General features: G+C 39.6%; 1 protein-coding gene across 1 annotated transcript in view; it reads right to left on the reverse strand.

Moving 5' to 3' along the window:
* Positions 1–13,315: 13,315 nt before the first annotated feature.
* Positions 13,316–23,606, reverse strand: part of LOC135701083 (leucine-rich repeats and immunoglobulin-like domains protein 3) — a 116,666-nt gene continuing 106,375 nt past the window's right edge. The window contains exons 6-8 of the mRNA XM_065221796.1: positions 17,633–17,779; positions 17,068–17,530; positions 13,316–15,247 (exon numbers count right to left, since the gene is read on the reverse strand). Coding sequence (XP_065077868.1) covers positions 15,033–15,247; positions 17,068–17,530; positions 17,633–17,779 — 825 coding nt within the window. The 3' untranslated portion in view covers positions 13,316–15,032. The remainder of the gene's footprint in view (positions 15,248–17,067; positions 17,531–17,632; positions 17,780–23,606) is intronic.

The following is a 23,606-nucleotide window of genomic DNA, read 5'->3' on the forward strand; positions in this document are numbered from 1 at the left end:
GTGTTGATGTGTATGCGATGTGAATGAGCCGAGATATAGACCGCTTTGCATAGTGAAAGGCGTTTGAAAAGGTCCCTATTCTATCGTTTTGAACTGCCCGTTAGTTTTAGACGGGACGAAATGAGAGAGGGAAAAGCTGCCAGAGCAAAGTTCAGCATCAAAATGACAGCAAATCGAAATCAAGTTTTGATGTCAACATAGTATGATTTCAGTTTACGCGGTTGACAAATTTTATAATAAAATTTATTTTCACTTTGCCGTACATTTGCTCTTCAAAAATATGCAGATTCAGTTTTGATTTCATTCCCGAGCTAGGTCTGAGATGAAATTGAAAGTAATTGAATGATTACTCAGGTTGCTGTCGTGTTGGTTGTTTAAACGGTAAAATATCAAAATGGTATTGATGCATCTACGCGAAACTGCACCAGCATGCGACACCTACGTTTGAAATCCAAAACCACAAAAGTGATGATGTACTAAAAAATATTCCATACGATTTGATAGCTAGCAAAACGTCACTATCATTTTCACATCATTTCCATCTGCTGGCCGACCGTAGCGTATCAATTCTTTATTGGCGAATCAAAGCAAAGCTAAAAATGGTCATGCGACACCTAGTTTTTCGATCCGCAATTACAAAAATGATGATGTACTAAAAAAAATCATGACATTTCTGGATCAACAATAGAAAAGGGCCCATCAGCATTTGTAAACAAACCGTTCCAAAGCCCTTTACTCACGAAACGAAGGCCACCCTCGCAAACCAACACCATCATCAGATAGGGGAAACTTCTACCTACACGATGACGGTGTTGGTTTGTGTGAGCGGCCTTCGATTTATGAGGAATGGGCTTTGGAACGGTTTGTTTGCAAATGCTGATGGGCCCTTTTCTATTGTTGATCCAGATTTGACAGATATCAAAACGTCATTACTAGAAATACTCAGAGGGAGAGATGGGCGGATAAAACAAAATACAATTCGGCAGTAGGGATTTGTATACCTAAATTATCTTGCAACCTTTGCTAGAAGCAAGCATTTTACATGACTTTTATTTTTGATTCGATTTACGTGCAGAATAATAATTGATTGCATCGCAAGATTTTGCACATTTATTGCTGCCATTAATTAACCAACTAAGATCAATTAATCAATAGAGTTAGAATATTGAGTCAATCGTCACTTTGATTCTTCGGTATTGAGTTAATTGCATATTCGTAATCTGCATTTGCATCCGAAATCCAAAATTTCATCAATTGGAGAACTGTAACAATTTTAAATAAATGTTGTTACCTTAGCAAAAATCACCATCTTATACCTCGTTCACATTACAGCCTATATCACTTAATATAGGCTGTCTTGCAATGAGCACTCATACATAGGATTTCCAGTGAAAACTAGATGTATGAGTGCTCATTGTAAGACAGCGTATATCACGTGATATACGCTGTAATGTCTTCTTTCCTTAATTTAACGTCGATCTCTGTTCCGCAATCTAGTGCCAATCACCGACGGACAACGATTGCCATCCATTGACGGCAATCGAATGTGCAGGAAGGCAGCTTCCACACCTGCGTAGGATATCGCAACCATTTTCAACACACATGGGCCGGGACCAACGGCTTTACTTCCCTTCCGAAGGAAGACGTGACCAGAGATTTTTATGCCTCAGAAAAATCCCACCGACCTCGGAAGGGATTGAACCCAGACCCATTGGGGTGAGAAAGCAGTCACACTTACCACTACACCACTGACGCCGGATACGCTGTAATGTGAACGGGGTATTAGTGTCCGTCGGTGGTACTTTGTATGGGAGCGAGCTGTCAATTTGATAGTTTTGTGCCAAACAGTGAAGTGGTTATTTTGCTTTAAATCTTGATTAAAAAATCGAGATGGAAGTAAATGGGATCGAAAAAAATATCAACGTTTGTGGGCAACACTGTATCCTGCAGTGTGACATATACAGTAGTAATGATGACATTACAGCGTATATCACGTGATATACGGTGTCTTGCAATGAGCACTCATACATCTAGTTTTCACTGGAAATCTTATGTATGAGTGCACATTGCACGTGATATAGACTGTAATGTGAGCGGGGTATAATTTTGCCAGCTGAACAGAGATTGAGCATTATCATAAGACAGCAGTGGCCATTAATAACTTTTGTTCCAACAAATTTAGATGAGAAAATTTCCTACGAGCACAGCTATATTTTTTGACGTAGGACTACGTCTTTAATTTCTATACTGGGGTTCATATTAAAAAAAACCCAAATTCAGACTTGTAACGAAAAATCCCAAACACGGACGCAACGATAGAGCGCAAATCAAACACACGACACATTGCGCATGCTCAGATGAGCGAGCTCAATGCTCGGATGACCGCTCACCATTTAACCAATGAACGGAAGGGAGGAGAAAAGCAGCGATAATAAAAACGCTTGCCATATCGTTTTCTTTGTTAAAAGTGCCCCCACTGTTCACCTCGACGAAGGAACTCGCGTTACTCAGGAATGAGCTGGCTAAAAATCAAATCCATCCTCTGTTCAAGCTGTGCAGCACGGGGATCAAAATCTTGTGCTCGATGCTGGCGGACTACAACGCTGTTGGCGCTTTTCTTCAGCTGAACCGGTTTGAGTTCTACACTCACGACGTTCTTGGAACAAAACCACTGAAAATGGTGATCCGTGGTCTTCCAAATCTCCCAGTTGCGGAGATTAAATCAGAATTGGAGCACCTTCATTTGCAACCAATCAACATTTTTCCCATTCCCACGTGATGAAACAAGTGCATTCCGGGACCAGTTGTACCTGGTGCACTTCGATAAGGACTCCACCAGTGTGGCTGTTCAACATCGTGATTCATTGGGAGCAGTATCACCATCGGCACCGTGACGTGCTCTAATTGTTTGGCATTTGGGCACGGTATGAAGAATTTTCACACGAAGGCTCGTTGTGGCAAATGTGCTGGGGCTCACGATACTACCGTCTGCAAGAAGGAAGAAGAAGCTGAACCTAAGTACGTGAACTGTGATTCCAACCATCTGGGCAGCGATAGGAGATGTCCCAAGCGAGCGGCCTTCATCCAGATCCGACACAAAAGGCTTCCACGAGGAACCAACCTGGTCGCCACCGCAATAATCGTGCTCCTATTGTCAACAAGGACACGTTTCCTGTACTTTCGGCTCGTTGTATGGTCCCGAACCTAGCACCGCTTCCACTAAACCAGCGCCCCCCGTTGCGAATCCAACATCAGATCAAGCGGGTCCCAGCCACCGATCAGTTCAGCATCGCCTCACTGCCGATGTGGCCCAGCCAAGTCATGGCTCTACTGCCCCGGGATTATCGTACGCCCGTGCTGTGTCAGGTGAGTCAGAAGAAAATTCTCCAATCACAAGCGAAGAGCTAGTGATCCTCGTGACTGAGGTGATCATAATCTTGCGCACCACCAAGACACTACCTGAGCAGCTTCGTGCAGTTATGACCCTCGTTCAAAAGTATGGACCGTGAAGCCATCAAAATAGCCAACTGGTACGATTGCTCGCTCAAGAGCAAAATCATTGAGATCGTTGATTTCCTCAATGAATATAGCATAGACATCGCTGTCCTCACCGAAACACACCTGAAGCCGGAGATAAATGTTCACCTCCCCGATTTTCGGCTCGTAAGGCTAGATCGGACCAGCTCCTGCGGAGGAGGATTGGCTATCGCATTAAGGAGAAATGTTGGCTGTCGACTGCTACCGAGTTTCCAGCTGAAGATGATCGAAGCGGTCGGTGTGGAAGTCTCCACTCCTGTTGGCACTATTACCATCATTGCGGCCTACTAGGTCGTATGAATAAAAGCGTTTACTTTACTTTTCCCGTAAGAAAAGCACGGGAAAGTAAAGTAAACTCTTTTTATTCATACGGCCCACTGTATCAAACAAGTCACCATCAGGGACGGGTCAGCAACCAAAACGGCACAATCCTGAACGACAACCTGCAAGAGGCTCACTACACTATAATAGCGGCGGACTCTCCCAACCGCTTGAGCCGGTCTGGCGTTCACTCCACCATCGACATCTTCGTCAGCAACATGGGAGACAACATCTCGCAACCTGTGACCCACCAGGAGCTGAGTTCGGACCATCGGTGGTGGCCGATGTGGGCTCATCCATCAACCGATTCCAAGCTTCCCGACGCGACTACCATCGCGTCAGCTGGGATCAGTTCCAACACTGTGTCGACTCCACTGTGGACTACGGTGTCCTTCCGGAGACGCCCGACGACGTTGACCGGTGTCTGCATTCCACCGAGGAGGCGATATCCCGGGCCAGGGAACAACACATGCCAGTATCCAGACAGGTTAGCAATACTCTGAACCTTGACAGATCTACCAAAGACCTTATAAGACTTTTTTTTTTTTAACTCTTTATTTGTTCCAAATTCAAAATAAATTACATTTCATTTTTAACCTAGGTGCTCCAGTTACTACAGTAACTTACCAGCCTTAATTGTTATGATATATATCTAAGTGTTTTTACATTGTTCCTGTCTTGGCAATTCAGTATTTTAAACAGGTTTTTTAAACCTGCATGTCAGTATAACAATTGATAGCTTAACACTAAATAACTAAAACTAAATCTTATCTAAGTATAAAGGGAATTAATCGTTGCAATTGAGGATTGTAACGATTTTTGCCGGAAATTATTAATTATTTTGTTGGACATTTGTGCTAAAGTCTCAACATTCGAAATTCTATGTACTTCGGTAGTACTGTACCAGGGAGGCAACTTCAAAATCATTTTCAGAACTTTGTTCTGAATCCTTTGAAGTGCTTTTTTCCTGGTAGTGCAACAACTAGACCATATTGGCACAGCGTAAAGCATGGCCGGTCTAAAGACTTGTTTAAATATTAGAAGTTTATTCGTCAGGCAAAGTTTGGATTTCCTGTTTATAAGAGGATACAAACATTTTATATATTTGTTACATTTGGCTTGAATGCCCTCAATGTGATCTTTAAAAGTTAATTTTTGGTCAAGTATTAATCCAAGATATTTCACTTGGTTTGACCAGGAAATTGGAACTCCGTTCATAGTGACTATGTGACTACTACTAGGTTTCAAAAAGGAAGCCCTGGGCTTATGTGGAAATATTATAAGTTGAGTTTTGGAAGCGTTGGGAGAAATCTTCCATTTTTGTAAATAAGAAGAGAAAATATCTAAACTTTTCTGAAGTCTGCTGCAAATAACACGAAGACTTCTTCCTTTAGCGGAAATGCCTGTGTCATCAGCGAACAAAGATTTGTGGCAACCCTGAGGCAAATCACGGAGGTCCGAAGTGAAAATGTTATACAATATAGGCCCAAGAATGCTACCCTGAGGAACTCCTGCTCGAACAGGTAGTCGATTAGATTTGGAATTTTGATAATTTACCTGCAGAGTTCTGTCAGTTAAATAATTTTGAACTAATTTCATAATGTAAAGTGGAAAATTAAACTTTTTCAATTTAGCAATCAAACCTTCATGCCAAACACTGTCGAATGCTTTTTTTATGTCTAGAAGAGCAACTCCAGTTGAGTGGCCTTCAGATTTGTTTGAACGAATTAAATTGGTAACTCTCAAGAGTTGATGAGTAGTTGAATGCCCATGGCGAAATCCAAACTGCTCATCTGCAAAAATTGAGTTCGTATTGATGTGAAGCATCATTCTATTCAAAATTATCTTTTCAAAAAGTTTACTTATGGAAGAAAGCAAACTTATTGGACGGTAGCTAGAAGCTTCAGCTGGATTTTTATCCGGCTTCAAAATTGGAACAACTTTTGCATTTTTCCATTTATCAGGAAAGTATGCCAAATGGAAACATCTGTTAAATAATTTTACCAGGAAAGACAAGGTACTCTCTGGGAGTTTTTTGATGAGGATATAGAAAATTCCATCATCACCTGGAGCTTTCATATTTTGAATTTTTTTAGTTATAGACCTTACTTCGTCCAAATCAGTCCCCCAGGAATCATCAAAAATATTTTCCCGAGAGAAAATATTCCGAAAATCCCGAGCAACCTGATTCTCAATAGGACTAGTAAGACCCAAACTGAAATTATGGGAACTCTCGAATTGCTTAGCAAGTTTCTGAGCTTTTTCCAAATATGTGATCAAAATTTTACCACCTTCTTTAAGCGCTGGAATTGGCTTTGAGGTTTTTTCAAAATTTTTGTGAGTTTCAAAAAGGGTTTGGAACTCGGGTCTAATTTAGAAACATTATTTTCAAAAGTTTTGTTCCTCAGGGCAGAGAATCGCTTTTTAATTTGTATTTGCAAATCCCGCCAGATAACTTTCATGGCAGGATCGCGTGTTCTTTGAAATTGTCTCCTACGGACATTTTTAAGACGGATCAAGAGCTGAAGATCGTCGTCTATTATAATTGAATCGAATTTAACCTCGCATTTTGGTACTGAGGCAGCTCTTGCTTCAACTATAGAAGTAGTCAGAGATTCAAGAGCATAATTAATTTCATCTTTGGTTTGCAAAGGAATGTTTGGATCGAAGTTATATTCCATAAATGTTCGATATTGCTCCCAATCAGCCCTATGGTAATTGAAAGTAAAGCTGTTGGGATTAGAAATTATTTCTTGGGATATTTCAAAAGTTACTGGAAGGTGATCAGAACCGAAGTCAGCATGGGTAACCAATTGGCTACAAAGATGACATGAATCAGTTAAGACCAAATCAATAGTTGAGGGATTTCTTGCAGAAGAAAAGCATGTTGGGCTGTTTGGATATTGAATAGTGTAATAACGTGCAGAACAATCATCAAACAGAATATTACCATTGGAATTGCTTTGAGCATTATTCCATGAGCGGTGTTTTGCATTAAAATCACCAATAATGAAGAATTTAGACCTATGACGGGTAAGTTTCTGAAGGTCACCCTTGAGAAAATTCTTTTGCTGGCCTACGCATTGGAATGGCAAATAGGCAGCTATAAACGTAAGTTGTCCAAATTTTGTTTCAACAGAAACTCCCAAAGTTTCAAAAACTTTGGTTTCAAATGAAGAAAGTATTTTGTGTTTGATTCGTCTATGAATAATGATGGCAACGCCACCACAGGGTCCATCAAGACGATCATTTCTATAAATTAAATAATTTGAGTCCTTCTTAACCTTATGGCCAGGTTTAAGGAACGTTTCAGTTATAACGGCAATATGCACGTTATGAACTCTCAAAAAATTAAATAGCTCGTCTTCATTATCCGAGCATTCCAATTTAAAATGTTTAATGCTTTAAAATCCATTACTGAATTTTAAAGTCATGACAATATTATTAGCAAATTTGACTCCAGTTTGAATAGCATCAAACATGGAGTTAGATTTAAGCATATCAAAAATCATGTCAATTAATGAATTCTGTAAAAATTCCATTTTAGGAAAGTCAAAATTGTCAAAATTTCCGTTAGAACGTTGGTTAGTATTTTGATTTGCATATATTTGCAATAGCAGCATAGGTAGCTCCATTAACTCGTTGAACATTGTTAGCAGCGAGGGGAGTAGGTACAGATGAAACATTTGATGCAGGGGTGATATTTGTACCTACGGGTACGAATGTAGAATTTGTTCCTCGCTGACCGTTGTTAACAGCAGAGGAATTTGTACCTGGTCGGAAACGTGGAGCGTTTCCTACCTGTCGGTTAGAACGAGATTGTAGGATCGCTTTGCGAGTCTTACATTCCCAAAAATTGGATTTGTGGTTTTCACCACAATTTGAACATTTAAATTTCTTAGGATCTTCCTTCACAGGACAGTCGTCCTTTGCGTGAGAGGAATCACCACAATTCATGCATTTAGCTGGCATGTAGCAATTTTTAGTTCCGTGACCCCATCCCTGGCACTTACGGCACTGAGTGAGGTTTTGGAAATTTCCTCCAGTCTTCCTGAAGTGTTCCCACTTCACTCGGACATGGAGCATAAGGCTAGCTTTTTCTAAGGCCTTAAGGTTGTTTAGTTCACTAGACTTGAAGTGAACTAAATAAAAATTCAAAAGTTCCATGCGAAGAGCATGGAAATCGGTAGTGGTTATCACAATAGGGGGAATCTTTTCCTTCTTGGCATTAAGCCGAGAAAGTTTACTAGAATTTTTGTTGGATGATGGATCATTCTCATCATCCGTGAGCAAATCAAACTGATTACTCAAATTAATTTCTTCAGAAGGGGGGTCAAGAGTTTGCCCCTTTCTTTTGCGTTTAGGCATGGCGGCAGTAAATTTTTTATCCAAAAATTATTTCTAGTGACTAACAAAATGACTCGGAATCAAAACCAGACCACCCCCCAAACGACCCTTGACTGAATCACTTATGTACTTTAAATATTTTTCGATTTTGTCAATAAACAATACCAAAATCTTTCATGTTTAATGTTTATTACGTTCCGATTCAAATTGTACGAACCTCAAAGAGCGCTTGCAGTTTCCTCTTCGTCGATATCACTGTTCTCACCGTTGTCATATGTGATGGCAAAAGTTGCAGAGCATCCCCGGAGCACACCTCACTCTTGTTTTAATCTTTAATTTTCTTTTACCATAAGAAGGAGTGTTGTAACCCGAGAAACTTCTCAGAAAACCCCTAGTACCTTTAATCATCCATTTCAGCGTAAATAAAAAAGCGCGTGTTTTGATACCCTTGGCACCACTGTGCACTGGCACCGGCATCTTAGATCAAAATGACGGCTGAGAAGAAGTTGTAGGTCTATGGTAGCAACAACTCTTTCACCGTTCGAACTCCCTTTAGTTGGTACTCCTTAGCGTGGCTCTGCGTACCAGTTATGTTCAGATCCACTACGTGATAGCTTTTCTCGTTGCGCTCAGTACCACCTGTCAATCGAAGGCAAAGCTGGTTGATAGGGTACGAACCGCGTAAAAAAAACCGTGTAAAAAAACCAAGTAAATTCCGAAATCCACGTAAAAAAAAACGCGTAAATAGCGACTCCAGTGTATTAAGATAAACCTCGTAAATTCCGAAATCCGCGTAAATTCCGAAATCCACGTAAAAAACCGCGTAAAAAACCGTGTAAAAAAACCTCGTAAAAAGCGACTCCAGTAAATGCCGTCTTCTTTGCACTGTAACTGGAAAGTACCCATTAATGGGTGAAAAAGTGCCCATTTCGCGGTAAAGTAGGTAAACTCATAAAATGGTTAAAACGTCTTTACCCACTAATGGGTAAAGAGCTTATACGTCAAATCATGGGGTACTTTTTACCCATTTCCAGAACGCATTGTTTTCCGTAACTGGGTAAAAAAGTACCCATTTTTAAAAATGTATTTATGGGACTCAAATTTGTGGAATGAAACAAATATGCTTTTAACAACGTTATAAGCTAAGAAATCATTCAAATCATATAGTATTTCTTACCTTGAAGCTTTTTGAAGCTATCACCATTCTTTAAACTATTCATATATATAGATATATACTAGGATATATATCACTTTTTGTACTTTTCAAAACGGAACAAAGGCACTCGAAAATGTAAACCAAGTATGTCAGCAACGTTATGGTGCAACAAAGATATTTTTCACCCAATAATGGGTAAATATGTACCCATTTTTGATCCCTGAACAGGTTTCGGAAATGGGTGAAAAAGTACCCACTATTTGAAATTTTCATTTACGCATTTTTTGACAGGTCCATACACTACCACAAAATGGGTACTTTTTCACCCATTAATGGATACTCGCCAGTTACAGTGTGGCCAACGCAGCATGCATTCTAGTCAATAATTCAAGAGCAAATTTTCATTATGTTGTAAGTAACATTCGCACCAATCCGAGAAAAATAAAGTTTTGTTTTGATGACCGAAAAGTTATTCCTATTTCCAAGTAAACACATAGGGGAATTTACGTATTCTCGTCAATCTAAGCAGAGTCCGCACTTCTATTAGCATTTTCACAGCGTCACGCACATATATGACGTGTCTGTTTGTTTCAATTCATTTGCTGCTTGCTTCTCTATCCATTCCAATCGACAGAATTCTTCAAAACTGTTTGAAAGCGTTTTTACAACGCACTAAACTTCTCAGGTGAGTGTGACTATTGTCGGCAGCCTCTTTTTCTTCGGCAACCTTCCCATTAGAACTGCGTGTTAACCAGCTGTTCTATTATCGGCAACTCGAAATCAGCCCCATTTTGTATTACGTATGCTTCATTTGAAGAAAAATCTGGCATAAAAGGATTGCTCGGTCCTACAAATATAATCAGATTGAAGCTGAAAGTCTAAAGAATCATTTGGATTCACTCACTTCATTCAGGGAAGTGTGTTGATGGTAAAACATAGTGAAATTAACGTTTAAATTTTGATTGCCGAAAACAGTCAATGGGTGCCGAAGCCGACATTTACCCTATAATCTCATAGTGATAACGATGTTTAACATATTTAGCAGGATAATGAGAGAGAGAAGGATTAGTATTTTCCATTTAATTCCACTACTTTATTTGCTTATCCTTGACAGATACGCGTATTTCGTCTACAATGTGCAGACTTCTTCAGTGTCTTGTACTAATACTCGACTGAAGAAAAACATCGCATTTACCGAATATATATTAACACAGGTACATTTTCACTTAGAAACTAGGTAAACTTAAATTTAATTTAGGTTCCTATAGTTGTGTATTGAGTCTCCAACGCTTCTAACGTACCGCAACTATAGGAGCGTTTACCCTAGTATGTAGTGGTGTTGCCATGTGGTACACTGAAAAATTGCAATAGCAGGTTAGTCACCAAAGTTTTCGAGCCGCTCCGTCTGTCACTTCGTTTGTGCTATGGCTTTACAGCTAAAATGATAGTTTTCGTTATTATGAAACTATAGGCTGAATTCCGTGTGTGCTATCTGCAGCATGCTTCTCCCTCCCAGATCTGGGTTAAGCGGTCTCATTCCATATGGAGCCTATGTGAAATGTCAAACGAGAGCCAAACATTCAGTAGCCTCAAATGTAGTTGTTCTTATTATCTATCGTCAAGTTTTGTCATCTCATAGGAACGAATCATTATTGCCAGGAACCAATAGGCTCAGTGAAGAAAGCGTAAAAACCAGCACAGTTTTTATGACTCAGCTGAGTTGCAATTTCAATAATTCGTATTCTGGCGAAACAAGAATGTAAACAAACTTTGTGAGAGTCATGGGGCTCGAGCACTCCTGGCTCAGAGTTTTTGTTTGGTGGGATTCAACTGAAGAAGAGCAAACCAATTTGCTACTTGAGAACAGATTCATGAATAATAATTAAATGGTTGCGTTTCAGTCCTGTGATAATGCTGAGAGCCGACTGGAGCGACGTACAATGCAATTGTTATTTCTTTGAAATTCATGAGTTAAAATACCGACGACAAATTGGTGATAGATAGAAACCCCTTGACTCGATTCATGGAATAAAACCAACACGGCGAATGAGAACGACTCAAATTTGAGTTTAGTTCACTCATAATCGCCAAAAGTGCAGGAACTCAGCGATGAGTAAAATTTGTCCCATGGTTTCCTGTGGAAAACCTAAAAAATCTGCCGGAAAATGAGGAAATTGACGAAAATTTTATTCAGTCTCGGAGTAGTACCAATAGACTGAGTGAATCCAATCTTTACTTTTCTCAAATTCGGGAATTTTTCCCTGGAAAATCCTGGAAAAACCTGGGAAAACATGATGCAATTTAACTCATCGCTGAGTTCCTACACTTTTGGCGATTATGAGTGAACTAAACTTAAATTTGAGTCGTTCTCATTCACCGTGAAGGAAGATTGTGAAATATCAAGTGCACAAACAAACGAACGATTAAGATTATATTTCCCTTTTTTTATTAATCACTTTCTTTAATATATATTTTACAATACTTTCTGTTTTCATCCTTCTTAAACTATCGGTTTTTACTCTTCTTGTTTTGTTTTATTTTTTCTCCATTGTCGGTTCGTTCCACCGGTACTAGTTTCATCTGTTTAAATTTTCTCCTAAAGCCATCAATGGTAATCTTGTCATAGACGTCGTTGTAGGACGCATAATTTGTTGATCTCTTTTATTTTGTTTTTGTTTCTGTGTTTTTTTTGAATCTCAGCTATTTGCTCGTTCTCTTTGACAAGGACAAAACATTACTGGATAATTGTTTCAGTATTTACATGTACGTTTTACTCTCTCTCTCTCTCTTTTATATTTTAATCTACATATATCTATGGCGAGCTGAAAAATGTTTCGAGTAAATAAACGGAAATTCTCGATTCCAGGAAGCGAGGCAGGGTTGTGTCCATCTTTTCGCTATGAACATTGTTTTTCGGAATTACGAAATTATTGTACTTGAAAGTTACAAGAAGAGGTTGTGAAGTATGTGTTTGACACATAACGCCTGTCAATTTCGGTTTCAGAGAGTCACAATCAGCGATTTTATGATTCGTGAGCGCTCACTCTGAGTGAACCAAACACATACTTCACAATCTATTTTTGTAATTTACAAGTAGTAATTTATGTATCATTATAGTGGTTTCAGAACTCCGAATACTATATTTTATAGCGAAGTGAGTGGAAGCAACCCTGAAGCGAGGATTAATACCGGTTCGATGCTCGAAAGCTCATTTCGGGAATGTGTGACCTTGTCAGGAGAAAAGCCAGATCGATATCCCGCTGTTGTCGCACGGCCGATGAGAGTAGCTCAAAATTCAGTCAAATTCGACTCAAAATTGAAAAAAGTTGAGTATATACTCGTAAACTTCATCGATTTTCTTGATATTTGAGCCGATTTTTGAGGGAAATCGAGGAAAAATTTACTCATTCGACTCAATTATGAGCTAGTCTCATCGATCGTGCTGGACCACGGTATCGCGTTTCAGCCCACCGACAGGGATAACGGGGGAGAACAGGGGAACATTCGCAATAAAATCAATTTGTTCGTTTGTTATCTTGCCGAATGAGAATGTCAGAACGCGCTGCCATGTCAGCTTTCGGTTCATCTCGCAAATATGCATGTTCTCGGTGATGGTTTTTTTGTTTGTTTTAAATTCGATATTTTGCATCGTTTATTACTTCATTATAGCGCTTTACTTCTGGATTTGTGAAGTGCGTATTTTCACTTTCGTTCTCTTGGAGAGTGAGGTGATATAAACTGTAGAAGAGGTGACATGGCAGCAGCTTTGTTGGCGAGAGAACAGAGAAGCACAGTAGGTCTTGGAGGGTGGGTGACATAATTTCAGTGCAGTGGAAAATCAGATAAATTGTAATGGCATGGCGAGTTGATAATAATGCAATACAATGCAGAGTTGGTAGAGTGCTTTTTTTGTATTTATGAGAACAAGAGAGTAAACAAAAAAAAAACTGCTGCGGTTGCTGCTGGTTCGTCTTGATGTTGTTTTTGCATGTTCATCCATCGATATACACGCTGTAATTATCCATCAATTATCAATTTGTTTTGCATGCCTGGTTCCAAACACACAAACACATGATTGGAGGGGGAAGGGGAGGCGGGAGACGGAGTGAATGGTTGTCAGAACTGCCAATGGCGGTGGCGGCCGTTATCGTCCCGTTTCTGGTTTGTATGTTTTCACATCAGTTTATTATATTTTCATTTAATATGGTCCCACAAAAACAAACTAATGGAAATCAATCAGATTTACGTGTGTTTGTGTGTGTTTGCTGTGATGGTTGTTGTTTTTGTTTTTTTTTACTCAAGCATTGATTTAGTGTGGATTAAGTTAATTACATCTTTGTTCTGAGGTTTTTGGCAATGCTTCCAACAAAGTTTTTCGACGGTTTGATGATATTTGTTTTTCTCTTTTCAGGTGAAATTTGCTATTTACAGAAAATATCAATTCGTGACTAATCGGCGGTAAAATGGTAGATTTTGTTGTTGATTTTAAAATTTGCTGCTCACACATACAGAGATTTTTCTTCGATCAAGCTGTTAGGACTGACATGCGGTGTGTGCTGGCTGCCTTTGATGACATTCTGTGTAATATTTTCCGTGTGATTAGAAAGGCCTATGGTTAAGTTTCGCTTATTTTGATGTTTTTCCTTTGTTTACCTTACTCAACTATAAAATTTTATTACTTAACTTATGCTTACGTGTGTCTTTTGAGACTTATAAGTAATAGAATTCATTCAATCGTTTAGTGTGTCACTGGAAAAAAAGCAAAGGATGGCTGCTTTCTGTTTTGGAATTATAACGTTCGCATGGAACTCTATGTATGAGGAATAAAAAGTTGTGCAGACTAAACTGAATCAATCTTAACTCTAAACACACTTGTCTTCGCACTTTCGTCGTGACGTTCTAATTTTTACACCCAGAAAATGTGTTGTCTTCTTCCGAATGCAGAAACTTTTCGACACCATACTAAACTGGGACTATCTTACCCTTTCGGCTCGTTTTACATGCCATCTGTTTAACACGCTGTCTGCTGATGAGTTGATGTTTACATTCTACGTTAGGTGTTTGTATTCACAATTTTGAAAATAAGGTTACCTTCTATCGTTTGCTGACGCAATAAATATGCATTTATTTTCATTCTAACACAACTTTGTCATTCTTTTCTCATTCGCTTATTTTTTTGCGTTAGTTTTTGTTTACCTTAAAGTCTCTTGTTTCGTCTTCCTTTTCTCTCAATTTCTCTACATCTTTGGTACAAAAAATATGGCTACTATGTACGGGAAATCAAGTCAGCTGTCAGCCGTTGGGAATCTAACCTCAAAATTGTGAAATATCTTTGGTGTGGGACAGAGATTCGGATAATTGTGGGTGATTTAAGTTGCACACGAAAATTAAGGAAAAGTTGAGTATGTACGACCGTTAGTTTTTTTTGCCCTATCGTGTGTTTGCATTATAATTCCAGCTGAAGAGTTTCGTGTATATTTGATTGTGATGATGGCGATGGCGCGGCGACGAGGTGGTTGATGGCGGCTCAACTGGCTGGTGTGATGGTGGTGGTTCATTTCTTATTTCGGAATATCGGGTTTGAATGGTATGTTTGCTGTTATTCTTAGCCTTAATTAGGTGCGTAGATCGCCTAGTGATTTATTGGAATGGAAAACGGAAACAATGCAAATCATGCCGATAAGCCGCCGCCGGCTGCTAGCGGCAGTTGCTGCGATGCCGCCATCGCAACGGCCACGGCCAACAGGACCAGCAGCAGACCACCGCAAGTCGATGATTTATGAAAATAAGGCGCTGCCGCGTCGTTGCTGCCGAGGCCCAGCAGACCCTTGTCTAGCAGGCCAGCACCGTGCACGGCCGGCTGAGCTGACGGCTCCAGTTCCATGTCTGTAGGGAGGGAGGGGAGAAGAAAAACGAACGTTTAGCAAAGTAGGCTATTTTCGGGATCGGGTAATAAGCAAAGGCGTCTGTTTATGTGAGTGGAAATTTCCTGACTGGCGGAAATTTGCTTGATTTCATCAGGTGCTGTCAACAACGGGTCGGAGCTATTACTTTTCATAAAGGATTTAATTCAAATGATGAAGCATTGTGATTCATGGTTAAAATGATGACAAGTTGCTCACAGTATTAACATAGAGGTAACTCTAAGACCAGAAGGTCCCGAAGAAACGTGCTCAACTTTTTGTTTTCATTTGCTTGTTTGAACCAGTATCTTTTTAAGAACTCATAGTTAATCGCCATTTGAGCGCCCCTTGGCAATACTTTGCTGTGAATTAATACCAACCGGTGGAAACTAACGATTTCAAATTGGCTCACTACTTGACTAGCCTATTGGTCCCAAGCAAATAGACTAACGTACCCCATTCTAGTATAAATTCCAGTACTACACTATGTTTGTTTTGATTCGCTATGAAAGTTTGACAGATAAAATCAGGGATTCGTGGATTTTCCTATGTTTCGAGGGGTGCATCGATTAGCTTGGGACCGAAGAGAGTACCAGAGCTGAGCCAAAAAGTATGCCTGCTATTACAATAGAGATAACTCTAAGACCAGAAGGTCCCGAAGAAACGTGGAACATAGGAAAATCCACGAACTCCTCATTTTATCTATCAATCTTTCATAGCGAATCAAAACAAAAATAGTGTAGTACTAGAATTTCACTTAGATTTGGTACGCTTATAGATGTACTTGGGACCAATAGACTAGTCCAGTAGTGAGCCAATTTAAAATCTTTAGTTTCCACCGGTTGGTATTAGTTTCCTCCATCAAATCCGACAGATGTCGCCCCGCAAGTGGTGAATTAACCAGTTTTGCGGTATGGAGATTTTCAAATCTTGCTTCTAGCGGTGAAGAAATTTCTACATTTAATTCTTTTTAGTAATAGTAACGTCATAGATGTAACTCTAAGACCAGAGATTCCGAAGAAACGAGCTCAACTTTTTGGCTCAGCTCTGGTACTATCTTCGGTCCCAAGCTAATCGATTCACCCCTCGTAACATATGAAAATCCACTAACCCCTCATTTTATCTGTCAAACTTTCATAGCGGATCAAAACAAACATAGTGTAGTACTGGAATTTATACTAGAATGGGGTACGTTAGTCGATTTGCTTGGGACCAATAGGCTAGTCAAGTAGTGAGCCAATTTAAAATCGTTAGTTTCGTATTGATTGTTGGTAACATTATGTAGGGGAAACAGCCCTATTGTTGCGGTACGTTAGCGGCGTTAGAAGCCTATTGTTGTGTATGGAGGTCTCCATACACAACAATAGGCTTCTAACGCTGCTAACGTACCGCAACAATAGGGCTGTTTCCTCTAGAAATAATATATCAGACACATTGCGCCATTGGTGGTATTTCTCACTTAGCGGGCATTAAATCCGGAGAACTTTGAGATTTGGCATAATGTCTTTTGTAAACAAACATGTCAATCGCTGATTTCTCGCGAATAAAAGAACAATTTTGTGAACAAACTATTCCAAATGATAGAGGAACCATTCATCTACCTGTATGTGTTGTGAGTTTTTTAGATTGAGCTTTAATTCGCGAGGAATCGTCAAAGTGTTTGTTTACAAAAGAAATTACGCTCTAATCTCGAAGTTCTCCGGAAATATGCCATCGCTGTCACTGATATTTTTTGAAGAACGACGACACCCAGCTCGATGAGTGACAAAAAACACCCCCCCCCCCCCCCTTTCCCAAACTCACCTTCCGACCGGGTGGAGAAGTGGAATATGCTCGACAGCCGGTTCCAGCCGTGTTCGTTCCGGGCCTGGACCCGTGCCTCGTAGTTGCTTCCCGATTGGAGGTTCTTCAGCTGGAAACTCATCCGGTGCCGAATGCCCGGCTGGTAGTTGTACGGAGTGTTGTAAAACATTCCCCCGCGCATGCCGTTGTAGCTGGCCATCATCTCCGGAATGACGACGTTTTCCCACTGTTCGCTGCCGATGTGGCCCCCGGGGTTGTACCCACCGGCGCCGCCACTGTGCGATCCGTAGGTGGAATGCGAATAGATGTGATTATCCAGCGGTTTGTCGTGGGTGTTCGAGTGGAGCAGGTGGCTCTTGGACGCCGACTGCAGCCGGTAGAACAGACGGTACTCCTCGATGGGCGAGTAGCTCTGCACCGTCCAGGAGATGTTGTACTGGTCCCGGTAGCTGCTTATCGTCGGCTGTGGGAAGTTGATAAATTAGTATGAAAAAAAAAGTAATTGTGGATACATGATTGATACGACGAGGCGGGAACGTATTAAATTTTAATTAAAACCACATACCGATTCAAAGTAGCAAACCGTTGGCAGACCGCTCAGGCTCAGGGTGCCACGGTCCTTGCCCAGGGTGTTGGAGGCTTGACAGGTGTAGTTTCCGAGATCGGTGCGAGTCACATTTCGGATTATGAGACTGTGCTTGTTGCCTCGGATCTGTGGAAACGGAAGAAGAGAGACAGAGAAACGATGTGCATTAGTCAGCCGGTTCGGTTATACGACACCTAGGGACGAGGGCGAGCCAGGGTGATTAGGGAAAAGGACAGGGCGGCAGACGAAGCAGCACATGAGAACGAGAGCGTAATTAATTAAATTATAACGAAACGAGATGAAGCAGAGAAAATTTCAACATTATGCAGTAAAGTTTCATTAAAGTTTCTCTTTGCCTAGGCGTACGTTCTTGCACGGGAAGATATACACGTAAAGTATGAGCATTTGAGGATGCCGGGCAGCACAGCACAGGTGGATGTTGCAACATCATCATCTCCTTCCGAGCGTTTGCCACTTTCAGGATACACACATACGGATCGGCTACACGTTGCGAAAGGGTTGCCACATTTTCAGAGAATAACTTATTCGAGATGCATCGTTAGATACCTACATAGATTGTGTGTGTCATAGAATGACATGTGGTTCTGTTATTCGTTTTTTGTTTGGTGTAGAAAGTCCGGAAAGTTCTAGAAGGTGAACTTTTATTTTGTATTACTTCTTTTTATGTGCACTGAGACAAAATAGCTTAAGAATTCCATAAGGTATGGCTTATGAACCTGAAATGCTTTGATTTCATAAGTCACGGCTTTCATAGGCATTGGTTATGTACTCGACAACCGTGGCTTATGATTGTCGTACTACACGGGGCTAGACTTGCTAAGCATCGATAGACTTGAATACAAATCACCGACTCAATAATCTGATCGCTCAAGGTTCGATTCAAGTCTGCTACATTGTTTTGACTTCCCAACTGCAGACTGCCGTATGCTGCTAATGTTTGCCTGTGTATTGATGATATTTTCTTAATAGCCTTGAGAGTATCGTTATCGCAATTTATATTTCCCTTGAATTGCAGGGCTGTTACAAGATTTTCTAAATTAGATCCGCGATTTCTCAAAAGAAATCCACGACTTCAAATACTAATCCACGACAAAAAAAAAATTGTTTTCATTGTTTAAAAATACTATTTGTATACTACTACATGGCATTTGAAACTTATTGCTTATAGCATATTAGATTTTTGCCTGCTTCCAACTTAGTGTTCTTTGAAGTACTTTCACATTTTAATTGAGAGCTTTCTATGCCTATCCTAGAAAGTAGAGAAATTTTCCAACCCGAAAAATTAAAAGACCGGACGAGAATCGAACTCAGTCGTCTTTAGCATGGACTTGCTTTGTAGCTGAATTTCCGTGTAAATCCGGTACGACTTATGGAATTGAGATCATTTCTCCATTATTTGCAGGGTGTTTAGTTTGAACCGGTAAAAATGTGAGAGCCAAATGAACAGCAAAATTGATGACAGCAAAATAATCCGGGACGGAAAGATTACAATGAATTCCACAATTTTTGTGACAGCACATCAGTCCCTCCGCGATTTTTGCGACATCATTTAATGTTTCCGCGATTTTCGCGACTGAAAGCTCAAATCCGCGACAAATCCGCGAAAATCGCGAAATCCGTGCTTGTTGTAACAGCCCTGGAATTGTTATTAATTAAACAGTTGCAATGGTAGACTTGTTGAGCTTTTAAATAACAATTACCTAGTGAAAGTATTTGTTTGATTAAGTTCTCCACTCCTATAAAGTTTGGAAGCTCTATATTAGCCGTTTAGTCGCGTTAGATTGTATAAAGAGCAATTTGCAGGCATACTAGGAATTAGTTTTCTTGTTATTATGGTTTTTTTTTCCATTATCGGACAAAATGGGCCGAAATTTTGCTCATAGGTTTGTTTATGGATACGTGAACAAAAAAGTAAGAGGTTGTATCCAAGACACAACCGTAGATTTGACGTAGGATCAGTGTTGGAAAAATATCAAAAAATCAAATCTCACCAACGCCCAAGATCACGCTTGATTTTCGTAGACAAAAATCAACAAGCAAACTACTGCGGTTGGTATTGCATGCACAGCTCAGAATATCAAGCTAACAAAACTCACCAACTGCAAATCTCACCAAACTGTGGTGAGATTGAATTACATGATTTTGGCTTTACACCTGAATGCAACCGAAACTTCCATAACGGCTTGCAACAGTCCCTTTCCCATCGGTGAAGATTAAAAAGAGATAGCAAACTATGCTTTCTCTTAAAAAAAAAAACGATGTGCAATGGAATCATTTTTGTGTCGAGTCAACTCTCAGCTTGATTTTTGCACGTTGTGAATAGTCTCGCAATATTAAAGGAGCTTGTAAAATCAATATCAAGCATGATATTTTGTTCCAATATCACGCGTGATATTGTGAGCGCATGAGAGCGGAAAAATATCAATTGATTTCTGATTTTGCTAACACTGCGTAGGATTACGTTCTCAGTATTCATATTCGGCGACTGTATTAGGGGAACCACTTTTTCCCATCACGGAAATGCCTCGTTTTCTGATGACAAAATTACGCATTTTTGTGCACAAAACGCACGGAATTTTTGGTTTACTCAATAGATAATAGAAATTTCAATTGCGTGAGATATTCGCGATCAATCATATAAATTCCATTTTTTTTTGCTTTTCTCTAGCGTCCTGGAGAATTTTATTCGAAGTGTTGCTGGTTAATTGAAACGGTCATGTGGTAATCGGTCATTGCGAGAATTTGTATGTAACACTTCAATACTAGACGCATTTTACCACAAACGTTTTGTTCTTGGGTACAATATCAAAGAGCTTTGGGGGTGATGTGGCTGGCAGCAAGGCGATCGAACGTTCTATGAAAATTAACTCTTGAACAACAAATAATTTATGTTGGTCCTGAAAAGAACCGTTTCGTCGTGATGGTTGAGTAATTCTGAGCTATTAGGGTGTTCAGCACGGATGAGGCTGGCGAGCTGTATGTTGTTTGGAACAAGGGTGACGCGCTTGGCATAGATGGCCCACAGCGGCTCACGACGAGCAACTGAATTCGATCAGTAGCGATGCGGCTTCTTCCTCCTTCTTCGGTGAATCCAGGCAGCCTTGTTAGCTAGCTGCTTGCGGGGAGCCTTTCGTTGTATACTGGAGAAAAATGTACAACGCCACGCGCTGAAAGCACTGCTGCTGCTGCTGCTGATCGGCGACCGTTCGGTGAGATAAGATGGAATTCGATTTTGAGATCTGTGTTCGGAAAAGCGCTTTTTGCAGGCAATAGGTGATAATTTTGATAAATTGCTAAATTGTTAATTTTAGACGATACGTAGAAAAACAATTTCAATAGATTGGTTTGTTAAGAATTAACATCCATCGGCTATTGACAGAGTTATAAGTGGTCAAAACCTGACCACTTTTCGTAAGAAAGTTTGAACATACTGAGAGGTAAGCACATAACATCGGTAAGAGACGTGTGTGTGTGTGAGAAAATTTGCGAAAAAATCTAAGGGCACCGGTGGGATTCGACGTTTCCCTGATGATGAGAAGATCTAAGAAGGGGAGTTTGCCGTCTCTCTCTTCTACGTGAGTAAATTTGATGTCCTTGTGAACGTTGCTTATGGCCTCCGAAGTTTTTGATAAATCTTCCCTTTTGACAATGCTAAAGATGTCATCCACGTACCTATACCATGAACAATTGACATAAAAAGGAGAAAGCGGATTGCCCATAGGAGCGCCTTTAGTTTGTTTATAAAAATTTCCTCTGAAAATGAAAGGATGGAGGAAAATTATTTCATTTTCAGAGGAAATTTTTACTTTACATTATCATAAAATTTACATTATTTCTATTTTCAACATTGGCAAACAATTTTAGAAACATTTCAAATACGCCATTTTGAAAACATCCAAAATGGCCAAATTTCAGATAAATTGTCAATAATCAATTACAACCCACCAAACAATTGCCTATTGAAGAAACGACTTCTTAACGATTTTATTCCATTTCATGCTTAATAATACTTGTACTATTTTTAATAATAACTTCTGTTCAGGCTTTGTTCACACAAATCTGGAGAATTTATTCAACCACAACATCGAAATATTTGGTGTTGAATTAGGTATGTCGATAAGCTTTTATTCGACTTACAAGAGTTGTAACAGAGCTTATTCGATCAAATTTTTGATTATTCAGCGTTTATTAGACACATCTGTGCTTCCTTAAACAGCTATGGTATAAAGGTGTATATAGACGCTTGATTCTCATGTGAAATAATGTTTAATTATTACATCATTATACATTTATTAAGCGATTATTCAACTACGGGATATTTAATCCGAAAATAAGAACGGCACAGAGCAGGGTTGTTCTCGTTAGTGATTGTTGTGTCATTATTTCTGTCGAATTTATTACATACATAATCATACATACACACACATGCTATTCTTTTCTATAGATCTATGAATTGGTTGTCGTGAGTGATACGATTTATGATTGCGATTTAAATTAATTAGGAGTAGAACATAAATAAAAAAAAGGGTTAAGGCTGGGATTGAACTCGCGGCCTTCTACTTGGAAAGCGGAAACGGTAGCCACTATGCTACCAATTTCTTTTTTTTTTGCTACCCTGAAGCACTGTTGTGGAATAATGAATGAATACGCCGTTTGTAAAGCATTTATAAAGCATGCAATTAAAACATGGACGCATAGTGGTATAAGAGCTATTATGCTGACTGTATTCACCTTTATTCAGCAATATTGTTAAGCAATGCAATGGAATCTAGTAATGGAGCTAGAAAACAATTATTAGACGTATAATAAAGCATGTTATTAAATCAATTGAAACAGTCGGATTAAAGCGTCAATGTATGTGCAAATTACACTTATTCAATATGTTATTAGATCAAACTTCTGGTGTTGAATTAGGAAGACAGTCATCGTTTGTATTGATTTTAATAAGTATATTAATCAAATCAGAGCAATCAGCGGAATAAAGGCGCATCATCGATCTCAATGAGGTTTTCTGAGCCATTATTTGACAACCCGTTTTATTCAGCATTGTACACTGTTATAAAGCATTTATTCAATCTATATGCTTATTTGTGACTCTGAATTGTTTTTGGGCAGTGTTGTGGAATAATGAATCTAATATGTCGTTTATAAAGCATTTACAAAGCATTCAACTAAAACTTGGACGCATAGTGGAATAAGAGCTATTTTGCTGACTGTATTCACCTCTATACAGCAATATTGTAAAGGAATGCAATGAAATCTAATAATGGAGCTAGGAAACATTTATAAGACGTCTAATAAAGCATTTTATTAAAGCAATTGAAAACAGTCGAATTAAAGCGACAATATATGTGAAAATTACACTTATTCAGTTCGTTATTAGATCAAACTTCTGGTTCTGAATCAGGAAGACAGTCAACGTTTATAAAGCTTTTAATAAGTAAATTAATCATATCAGAGCAAACGGCGGAATAAAGGCGCATCTATCGATCTCAATGAGCGACGGGTTTGCGAGAGAAAAATAAGCATCGGGAATTTGCTCCCGGATGTATTGATTTGGTGAGTACGTTCCAGTTGAAGATTGTTCTTATACATATCTCGATTGCATTTTCGAGGGGACGTTCGGAGAGCTTTGAGATTTAGGCGTTGTTGCATTTGCGGGCAGATGAGTTGGTCGCCGGTAAGGGCCAGTAAGTGCTGCCAGCCTGGGGGCAAGACAGCTCTTGATCATGAGTAAAATTTGAGTTGATTTTGAGCAACTCTGAGTAACTCGAGTTGCTCAACAAGCGATGCACGGTAACACAGCAACCTGGTTGTGTTTATTCCCCCACTGTCAAAGAAAGACGTTCAACGGTGATAAATATTCCTAAATTCTGCAGCTTCCCATTGTTGAAAGGTGAATCTTGATGAATGTGGGCATCTAAGTGGAAGA

Source organism: Ochlerotatus camptorhynchus, unplaced genomic scaffold, assembly GCF_037179485.1.
Source record: "Ochlerotatus camptorhynchus isolate MF236.1 unplaced genomic scaffold, CSIRO-AGI_Acam_v1.1 ptg000149l, whole genome shotgun sequence".
Lineage (NCBI taxonomy): Eukaryota > Metazoa > Arthropoda > Insecta > Diptera > Culicidae > Ochlerotatus > Ochlerotatus camptorhynchus.